The sequence below is a fragment of the Coenobita brevimanus genome, chromosome 5, assembly GCF_032717465.1.
Source record: "Coenobita brevimanus isolate Jiangsu-jjx chromosome 5, ASM3271746v2, whole genome shotgun sequence".
In the NCBI taxonomy this organism is placed as follows: Eukaryota; Metazoa; Arthropoda; class Malacostraca; order Decapoda; family Coenobitidae; genus Coenobita; species Coenobita brevimanus.
The window spans coordinates 7,279,423-7,290,363 of NC_136958.1; the positions used below are offsets into that span (position 1 = coordinate 7,279,423).

Below are 10,941 nucleotides of genomic sequence, written 5' to 3' on the forward strand. Positions count from 1 at the left end.
CCAAAATTAACTTCCACTGCCAGTATTTTAGGTAAATATATCTAGTTGTAGTACTGGTAATAAACTTCAGTCCTTAAGAGTTGAGTCAATTTTACCTTGACATCTTCACCCTGGTCGTTATGCATCTTTGTTGCCAGGGTGAACACTGGTTATTATATACTCATGACATGTCTTAATTCCCAGTGAAAGTTTATTTGGGAGGTGAGTAATGAGCGCTAGATGACAAGCCACCCCACTTGTGCTCAAGGTTTGAGTCTACAGTACAGATGGACAATGAGAACAATACTGTATTAACCCTTTGGCTGCATTAGGCGACTGTGGTCAGCCTACTAACTGTTCTTCATGACACATCAGGCGACTACAGTCCACATTTGACAAAAAAAATTTCCGTCCACACACATGTTGTTTTTGTACTCATACAAATACAATAAGTTTTGATTTCTTGTGTGTGCCTACAAACAGTGTGCCCTCTATAAAAAAAAAAAAGTATGAACACCCTTTCATTGTGAGACATTATGATTCATGGACTATGATTTACAGGAGATGACACGGAAATGTTGGTGCTGTGATCGTGACAGTTGCCAGTTAGTAGTATCTAACCCCACATTTTCATACTGTATTGCATTATAATGGACACTGTGAATTAAACAGGCATGCCAACACTACTGACTGAACCAGAGACAAAGCATTTCACATATTATCCGACCCCAGGGTACCGATGCTTTTTTTTTATCGAGGGTACATGTGCCTAGTGTATACAGTATATACAGTATACACATGTGGAAAACCTAGCCTGAAATAAATAATCTCATTGCAAAATTACTGTAGACAACAGCAAAAATTGTTTTCACATTTAACTCTCAGAAAATTACAATATTCTCGTAGAAAGGTGCATTTTTGATCATATCACTATAAAAAATGGAAGCTTCAGTCATTTCCTACTAGAAAAGTAGCAACAAAGTAATAATTAGCACTCTCATTTATTAGTGACTTAGGCCGCATGTAGGGGAATGACAGAAATGCTAGGTCATGTCCAAAGGGTTCACTTGTTTTCAGCACTATTCCTGTTCACGTTTCATGTGCTTTTTCAGAGCCTTTTTTTTTTTTTCCCCCTGCTCTCACATGCAATTTACACCTGCCTTGTTATAAATGTGTTCTACATATTTTACACTTCTGGCTTGCTATTCCCCCCACTCCCAGGAGCTGTTCTTCCATGCATTTTGCCTATAATGCAGACTTTGTTACCTGGTTCTACCTTTTCATTTCATTTCTTCATCTCTTCTGCTGATAAGTTTTAAGATATGACCAGGGGTAACACATGGCCAAAATATCTACAGTAAGCTCTGGTTGACGAATGAAGAAGTGAAGGAACGTTGTGGGGTAGATGTGGATGTGGTTGAAAAGATTAGGAGAAATACACTGAGGTGGTTTGGACATGTGGAGAGAATGGAGGATGAGAGACTGACTAAGAGGGTGTATGTAGGTGAGGTGGAGGGAGGGAGAGGGAGGGGTAGACCGAGGATGAGGTGGAGGGATGGAGTTGAGAGGTATATGAGGGAGGGGGGGGGGTTGGGGGGAGGGGAGTCAAATGGTGGGTGACACAGTGACTTGGAGGCGTTTTGTCTGCGGCCACCCTTTGCGGGATTAGGGCGTCGGGCTATAGATAGAATAGATAGATAGAAGCTCTGGTACTAAGGAAAGCACTGCATAAACCTAGGTAAGGTAACGTATATTTTAAATTAATGTGCCATTGTCATCTAGAAGACATGGGAACAGTTGCTGAGTTTCTCATACATTTACATTTGTTATTGTTTTCACTCTAACCTGGGCCTACAATTGCCATCTCCCCATCCTGAATTCCGCACTGTGACGAGATTAACATAAGAATATTATGCCAGCCTTGAAGTGTTATGGAAAAGATGTCGAGCTGTAGCACTGTCTTTTTCTGTCATTGAGCTAAGGGAAATAACCTACTAAAGGACAAAAATCTGGGCCAAGTTAGAGTAAAAATGGTACAGTACTACCACTATACATCTATAACTGTGACAACACAATTATGTGGTAGTGGATGAGGGTGAGGGTGAGGGGTGGTTTAGTGGGTGAGGGGGAGGGATGGTTTAGTGGGTGAGGGTGAAGGGTAGTGTGTGGGATGAGGATGCAGGGTAGTGTGTGGGATGAGGATGCAGAGTAGTGTGTGGGATGAGGATGCGGGGTAGTGTGTGGGATGAGGATGCGGGGTAGTGTGTGGGATGAGGATGCGGGGTAGTGTGTGGGATGAGGATGCAGGGTAGTGTGTGGGATGAGGATGCGGGGTAGTGTGTGGGATGAGGATGCGGGGTAGTGTGTGGGATGAGGATGCGGGGTAGTGTGTGGGATGAGGATGGCGGGTAGTGTGTGGGATGAGGATGCGGGGTAGTGTGTGGGATGAGGATGAGGGGTAGTGTGTGGGATGAGGATGAGGGGTAGTGTGTGGGATGAGGATGAGGGGTAGTGTATGAGTGAGAGTGAAAGGTGGTGTAGTGGGTGAGGGTGAGGGTTTGTATGAAATGTGGCTCAAAGTCACGTGGGTTTGTCCATGCTGCTGGGCGAACAAATCAGAGCAGGCAGGCATCTAAGCCACACAGCCCAAACCAATCAGCATTCTCACTTTTTGCCACTCCCCCAGAGCAGCCAATCAGCAAGCGTGTGGCCTGCCCGGTGTGCCGGTGAGGCTTCCCTCCCGTGTTCACTGAGATGTATAATTATTACGTATTGGATTTTTACCCCATTTATCGTGGATTATTGGTGACAAGATGAGCTGTTGTTATTGGGGTTGAAGGGGGGGTGACAAGATGAGTTCATCACATAGTTACAGTGAGGAGGTGGTGCCTATAACCTCTCGTAAGTGTCAGAAGTGTGTGAAGTGGAAAAAGGTAGAAAGGAAGAGGAAAAAGAGAGTGGTGAGGGAAGACAGCGGGAGGGGGCGTGGCACCGAGGAGGCAGAGTTGGATGTCGATCTCCTAGATGACGACCCCACCATTTAACCCTCCACTACCCCTTCTCAATTTACTTAAGCACTACACTACTTTCTTTTTTAGTGTTATTATTTCAATCTATTATGGTAGAGGAAAAATAATAACTGCACTGATTTTAGTTTTAGTTGTCAAAAACGTGAAATTACAGTAATAATTATTCGTTTATTAATATTAAGTGAACTGGAATCTTCAGTTAATAAAGTTTTGTACAATAATACATTCGTTGATGTTTTTTCTGCTATGTTTTAAAATCCCTACATTATGTTATTATGCCCACTTATAAATTGGGGGTTTGGTTTACTGTCTATTTTGTGGTTACGGTTATTATTGTTTTGTTTTTTTGGCTTTACATGTAGAGCATAGGCGCTGATGATCATTTTGATGTATAAAAGGTTTTTTTATTGGCTTCTGGTTATGACGTTGCCATAAACACAACTTTAAAGCGCCATAACTCAAAAGTACATTTTGGCGCCGATGCCCCTTTGGTTCTAGACGCCTCAATATATATATATATATATATATATATGGGATATGTTTTGTGTCCAACTCTCTCTCTCTCTATTGTGTGTGTCCAGCTCTGGGCATAGGCTTCACGGCCTGCTCCCAAGGCTCTACAGTCCTACATACCCTACACCTCTACTTTGGCGCTAACACCAACCGTTCATATTGAATACTTGCTAGGGATGTCTCATACAGGACTGGTGTATTGGTATTAGCAGGGGTATTTTTACATGTCGGCGGGTCTTCTGGTAGATAAATAAGTTTCATTTTTATGGAATTAAAATCCTTAAACTGTTCCCTGCCCCAGCGTGGATTTGAACTTAAGTCCAGTAGGACTACAAGCTAAACTGTTGACCTCAACTGATGATAGGTTATTTATGTATCTAACTTTGTGGATGGCTGAACATTTACAATTCAAACAACTGGTGATATGTTCTGAATTATCACTTTCAAAGATAACTGACACTATACAGTACAAAACACCTTTAACAGCAATCTAGTTCAAAACTTCCCCCTGACATGACAATACCTACTTCTCCAGGAGCATATCATAAGACTAAATACAGCTACTCATTCTGAAAATTAATTTGGATGTGATACTAACATCAAAACCATAGATACTTCAGAACATGTCATGCAGCTGGTTGCTTCCATCATCCAGGCTTTGTTGCTCCATCAGGTGTGTATGGGCCCAATAAAGGCATTTAAGGCAAGGGTAACCAGTTGCTCACCCTTACTAGAATTACGTAAGCAATGAACTCCGAACATCCCTTGGTCTTGAAGCCTTACAAGCTACATCTGCATGGAGTGCCTGATCCCCCTAAGCCACCCTTCTACTGTATCGTATCAGTTATAAAGGCTCCAACGTGCTTGCATGCGTTGGCCTTGGTCACCTAATGGTGACCTCCTTCGCTGCGCGATCTTTGGCAGTTGCCTCTCACAACCCTACCCCTGACGTTCACACTTTTCACCTTCCTGTAAAGAAAATTGTACTCAATCAGTACTCTGCATCTGCCAACACTTAGTAAAACATTCTGAAAATAGTCAGAGTAAGAAAACAAATAATCAGTGCCCTTTCATTGGATTGGCTCTGTTGTAAGTCATCATCTATGTACTGCAATTTCTATGTATCTTCACAATTTACTGAACAATAAAGAAATACTTCATCATGATAAAACCCTTAATAGGAACCAACCAAAAGTCTGTCCCATTAAATGGGCCACTGTCTCCCTCACCATTCAAGGCCTTTGAATGCTGATTCCAAGAGACAAACATTCACTCACACATGAAAAAACAAGTAAAATGTGCACATCTGAGGACATCCTTGCAGTGCAAGGCCAATTCATTCTATGCTACTTTCATGCCTGACCTGAAACTCATGCCCAACCAGTACTTCCAAATGCACTACCATATTCTCTCATGGTAATCATATACTGTAACTTATAAAGACTCCAATGCGCTTGCATTCATCAGCCTAGGTCATCTAATGGCAGCATAATATTGTATTCCAGCTAATGTTCGATGATATTAATCTGCCATGTGCATCACAGGAGCCTGGGCATTAACAGTCACTACTAAAACTTTGTATGTCAAGACAGTGCTAGTAAACTGTTCCTACTGATAACTGCACCAAGACCAACAGCCTCTAAACTTGCAGCAGCACCATGTCAGGGAACTGGTTCAGCTATATCTTATAATCTTCAACTACAAGAAAATGTGATAAGAGACCAAAACTGCAGTCACTTACTTCGTGCAAATATGCCGGGCAGCTGCTGGTTCCCTGCAAAGAAATTGTAACTTATTAAATTCTCTGCATATAATAAATACTTGATACAACTTGCATAAAAAATTGTCAGATTAAAAAGGAAAATAATCATTACCATTTCATTGGATTGGCTCTGTTTGTAGTCATCACCCAATTCCAAACTGTTAATACATACCAAATAATACAACCAAGTAAGATCAATGCTTCAAATGAAAGCTAACAAAATCTTACCTGAGCTAATCCTGGTCTGGCATCCCTTCATTTATACTCTGAGCTTTGCTTATTTTTCAATAAGCCAGTTGATCTGCAGACCCCACTGGTCCATGCAGGTCTTGTACCTGAAGAGGGCTCCTTGAGCTGACAAAGATGCATCCTTGTAATCTGCTGTTACAGCATGAGGACTGACATCATCCACTGGACATGATACAACTTTAATGCTGCAGCTAGAGTCACTTCTTTCATCCAAACATCTCAGACAGCTGCTGCCATCCTGTAGAGGATATTCAACCTATGAAGTACTCTTCATCTATATATATAGGCAACAGAACTTTTAAGATATTAATCAGAATCAAAAGACAATAATCAGTCCATGTTCATTGGATTGGCTCTGTTGTTAGTCATCAGAGTATTGTACAACTGACTGTTTAACCCCACACAAAATAGCTACACTTGTCATACCAAGCCATATTGTCAAAGTATATTCATACTACACAGAAAATGAGAATCACTACACTTCATATACTATCCTGTATAATAGGTACTCTACACATCCCCTATTGCTCAACAGTCCCATTTTTACTGCTCTTAACTTGTCATACAAGTGCTGCCCCAGTCTCTTACCCATACATTAATGTGGGCACTGACTCACCATCATACAGTCCTCTTACAGCCCTCAAGCTAAGACTCACTTTGTATCAGACTCCATAACACAAGCCGAGCATCCCTGAGCCACTCAAAAGACTTCTGACCATAATGCAATACCTTGACATGATGTCAAACAGAGACCAAAACAGTACACACTTACTTCAGTCAGTCGGTTCCCTGTAATTATCTTTTGATGTCTTGCTCCCTCTTGGGAACCCTTCAATGGGGAAGGGCCAAAACAGAACCACTTCCAGGCTACCCTTGACTGTAAAGAAAATTTAACTCATGAAATAACCTGCACATGACGAACTCAGTAGAACATGAATATAAAATTATCAGATTCAAAATCCAAATAATCAGTGCCATTTCATTGGATTGGCTCTGTTTTAAGTCATCAGCCATTATCACAGTTTACTGTAAAACCATTCAAAATATTAAAATTAACTGATATTAAAATCTACCTAGCTTTCTGTCTACAGCCAGACACCTTAATCCTGTAAGGGGTGGCCACAAGCAAACTACCTCCATGTTGCCTTGTCCTCTGCCATTTGGCTGCCCTCCTTCCAACTCATACCCTCCTCTCTCACAGATCTCTCCACTCCCTCCTTCCAACTCTTCCTCAGTCTCCTACTCCACTTCACTCATATACTCTTCAAGTCTGTCTCTTATCCTCCATCTACACATAACCAAACCATCTCAAGAGTATTTCTCTTAAAACTTTTCAATCATATCCACATCAACACCAGACTGCTCTTTCGCTTTTTCATTTCTCTCTCTCTCTCCATGTACCTCCACATGCTCACCTCAGTTCAGGTTGAAAAAGTTCATTTTCCAGTTCCTTTAAGATTACCATAGAGCTTGGAAAGCAGCCATTAGGTGAACAAGACTGACCTATGCAAACATAAACAGTGCCTGTCAAATACATGAGGCCCTGCACGCCACAAGGGGCAAAACGTCATACCATTTGAAACCTGTTAATTCCACCAGCTGCTCCCTCAAACGCTACCCTATGACTGCACAAAGTTGCTTTGCTCACTTCAGACTGTCACCCTTACTGCATTAATCAGAAATGAGCAAAGCAACTTTGTGCAGTCATAGGGTAGTGTTTGAGAGTGCAGCTGGTGGAATAGAACAGGTTTCAGCTGGCATGGCGCTTTGCCCCTTGTGGTGTGCAGGGCCTCATATGTATGTAATCTAACTTTCAAGAGTCCTTCAAGGGACTGGTTGGTGATTATACTCTGATGGAGTGTGTGGTGAAATGCTTAGGTATGGGGGTGAGATTGTTGTGGAGTGGATATGGAAGTTGTGTAGATTGGCTTGGGAAGAGGGAAGGGTTCCAGAGGACTGGAAATCAGGTATAATTGTTCCTCTGTACAAAGGAAAAGGGGAGAGAGAAGTATGTGGTAACCATAGGGGTATTTGCCTTCTTAGTGTGACTGGTAAAATATATGGTAGAATACTCATTGATAGGGTTAGGCATATGACAGAGGAGCTAGTTGGAGAAGAACAAGGGGGATTTAGGAAGGGAAAAGGGTGTGTAGATCAGATATTTGTTCTAAGATGTTTAGTGGAAAAGTATCTAGAGAAGGGAAGGAAAGTGTACGCTGCCTTCATGGACTTGGAGAAAGCTTATGACAGAATAGATAGGAAAGGTATGTGGAAGGTATTAAGAATATATGGAGTGGAGGGGAAATTGTTGAGTGCTGTGAAGAGTATGTACGAGGGAGCTAGGGCTACGGTGCGAGTGGATGGTGAGCTGAGTGAGTTCTTTGATCTCAATGTGGGACTGAAACAGGGGTGTGTAATGTCTCCATGGCTGTTTAATATATATATGGATGGGGTCGTAAAGGAGGTACAAGGTAGGGCAGTGGATGTGGGGGTGGCCCTAATGAATGAGGGTGAGATTTGGAAGCTTCCGGTGTTGCTGTTTGCTGATGATACAGTATTGTTGAGTGAAGATGAATGGGAGTTGCAAGGTTTGGTGAATGAATTTGGGACAGTGTGTAGGAGGAGGAAGCTGAAAGTTAATGTAAACAAAAGTAAAGTTATGGTGTTTGAGAGGAATGAAGTCACAGAGTGTGCAGTGAGGTTGGATGGTGAGGATATTTAGAATGTGAGTGCATTCAAGTACTTGGGTAGTGTGATGAGTAAGGATGGAACTTTGGGGGATGAAGTACGTGAAAGGGTACAGCAGGGAAGGAAGGCTGTTGGCACACTGAAAGCAGTGATGAGAAATAGGGAGGTGAGTATGGAAGTTAAGAAGTCACTGCATGATGGTATTGTGATCCCTACCCTGACGTATGGAAGCGAGGCGTGGACCTTGCAAGAGGGGAACAAGTCAAGAGTGAGAGCAGTGGAAATGAGTTACTTGAGAGGAGCATGTGGAGTGACATGGAGGGACAGGTTGACGAATGAAGAAGTGAAGGAACGTTGTGGGGTAGATGTGGATGTGGTTGAAAAGATTAGGAGAAATACACTGAGGTGGTTTGGACATGTGGAGAGGATGGAGAATGAAAGACTGACTAAGAGGGTGTATGTAGGTGAGGTGGAGGGAGGGAGAGGGAGGGGTAGACCGAGGATGAGGTGGACGGATGGAGTTGAGAGGTATGTGAGGGAGGGGGGGGTGAGTTGGGGGGAGGGGAGTCAAATGGTGGGTGACAGAGTGACTTGGAGGCGTTTTGTCTGCGGCCACCCTTTGCGGGATTAGGGCGTCGGGCTATAGATAGATAGATAGACCAGTCAAGTCTTCCGTAAAGCCACACCCACTCAGCCATGATCCGAGACCCCTGAACAGTCATGTGTGAAATCATAGAATAATGTGAACATAGAACATACAATGTTACTGAGAAGGTAAATACCTTACCAAGTGAGACACAACTGTTAGGTGTGAATCTCAGTCTAGACAGCTGGCAGAGCAAACAGGCACTATGTGAAAAGACAAGCACTAATATGGCCATTATATGAGATTCCAATATTGATAAATAGAAAATGAATCCTCTGACCTTACACCTTGGCAACATAGTGGAAAATACCATATCCTTACCAATTTGTCCACTTTTACTGACACTTGCTGCTGCTGTGGCCTGTCTTGTATAGACTTCATATGAACACTTGCTTTTCAAACACAGTATCTCTGGCAGCTGCTGGTACCCTGAGGAGAAAATTTACTTCATAAAATACTCTTGTGCCATGAAAATAAAGGATTAAACTCTCAGAATTAATTGTCAGATTCAATACACAATAATTAAAGCCTTTTCATTGGATTGGATCCGTTGTTAGTCATCAGACATCTATTACAATTCATCACCAAAAATTAGTTTTCTTAAAATGTTTGTTAAAAAATCTTACTAAAAATGAGCCTCTCAGGGGCTACGGATGGTGCTGAGAGATCAGCTGTATCGGTATCACCACATGAAAGCGTCCCTCCTCAGCACCTGCACCATCTTGGGGGGGGGGGGGATATTAATTAATATACAATCTGAACTCCCATCCCTAGGTCCTTACAGCACCAACTTTGAGGCATTACATCCCCTCTGCAATTCCACATGACTGCTAGGGGAAGGGTACAGTATTGGAAGCCATGAGGGGTGGGTGAGGTGGGATAGTGTAGGGAAATAAATGGTATCTTGGGTTGGGGGCTGGAATGTAATTCAGTTTTCCAATAGATCATCTAAGCAGTGAACTGTCAGAACAGAATCATCCATATGAAATTAACCATAAGAAACACTGGAATGCTACTGTAATGTTTTGTTAGATAGTCTGTTTGATGTAATGGAAGTGGTAAAAAAAAATTCAGTACAATTGGCATAGTGTTCTTACACTACCTGCAATCTAGTGTACTGTACTGTATAGAAAGTAATTGTGATAATACATACTCACCTCATACTGAGCTAAAGGATTTCCATATTCCTTGTTGCACTACCTCATGATCCAATATCGGTGAGAAGACCTGCAGTATGAAGACAGCCAACTCCACTGGGGTAGACCACAGGACCAGAAAACATTGCTGTGCTGCTGCTGCTCAAGTTGTATATATGTTGGACAAGTTCAGTGTGCGTCAGTTCTTGGTTTAGTGCCATGAATTGTTCACTTACAATGTGAGGTGTAGCAATCCACTAAGTACATGTAACAACTACAGGGTTTAACTTGTTTTTGTATGACTAGGAATGGTAGCGTCCTCAGCAAAGCCGAACTAAAACTTTATGTAACTCACTGAATAAAAACCAGGACCAGCCAAACCCATACTACTACCTTCAGTATGTAGGGATCAGAGGCTAAAAGAACAGCTTACTCCTCTTGATGTAACTGCACACTTGAAAACCCTCCAGGTTGTCTTGGGATTCAAACCCACACCTATGAAAGACACGTCACTAAAGTACATATATTCTAACGCCATGCAACACCACAAAATAAGTGTTGTCACAGAGTAACAGTCTCTTGCTGTTAAGTGCTTTCAAACCCGATTACATAAATGCTATAATTCCTCTTCAGGAATTCCCATACTGAAGTTGGTCATCGTACACCTGATGCATTCTACAATGCTGAACAAAGTGCCAGAACCTGCTAAACATTTTCTAACAGCTACTGGAAACTGTTGGGAGAAAAGATTTCTAGAGTAACAAGTGTATATGATATGTAGACGTTTCAGTTTGGACTTCGATTCTTTTCTAGCAGCTGCATTTCCTGCCCGGCTGATCTGTGGCTGGTTACCAAACTTGCAACCACAATTCACTCTCCTGGCAGAATTTCCCAGGGTCAATGGTAGCCACGCATCTTACAACCTATGGTGCTTTCCTT

General features: G+C 42.2%; 1 protein-coding gene across 2 annotated transcripts; it reads right to left on the bottom strand.

The window, feature by feature from the left end:
• Nucleotides 1-3,150: 3,150 nt before the first annotated feature.
• On the bottom strand, nucleotides 3,151-9,606 carry LOC145397985 (uncharacterized). Of its 2 annotated transcripts, XR_013897066.1 has the most exons (6): nucleotides 9,493-9,606; nucleotides 9,188-9,295; nucleotides 6,305-6,409; nucleotides 5,512-5,770; nucleotides 5,263-5,295; nucleotides 3,151-4,490 (listed from the first exon to the last, which is right to left on the bottom strand). XR_013897066.1 is itself a non-coding variant. In XM_080270959.1 (5 exons), the coding sequence occupies exons 2-5, from the start codon at nucleotides 9,245-9,247 to the stop codon at nucleotides 4,461-4,463; spliced, it is 228 nt and encodes a 75-aa protein (XP_080127085.1). In that variant the 5' UTR covers nucleotides 9,248-9,295; nucleotides 9,493-9,606; the 3' UTR covers nucleotides 3,151-4,460. The 2 variants fall into 2 exon arrangements, 1 of the variants encoding a protein (XP_080127085.1); XM_080270959.1 differs by lacking the exon at nucleotides 5,512-5,770.
• Nucleotides 9,607-10,941: the final 1,335 nt, after the last annotated feature.

Coding starts and splice junctions, on each gene's coding strand:
- LOC145397985 (XM_080270959.1), bottom strand. CDS start 9,247: ATGAAGTCTATACAAGACAGGCCACAGCAGCAGCAAGTGTCAGTAAAA. Junction 6,410..9,187: donor CAGTAAAAGTGGACAAATTG/GTAAGGATATGG, acceptor TTTTCTTTACAG/TCAAGGGTAGCCTGGAAGTG. Junction 5,296..6,304: donor CAGGGAACCGACTGACTGAA/GTAAGTGTGTAC, acceptor ATTTCTTTGCAG/GGAACCAGCAGCTGCCCGGC.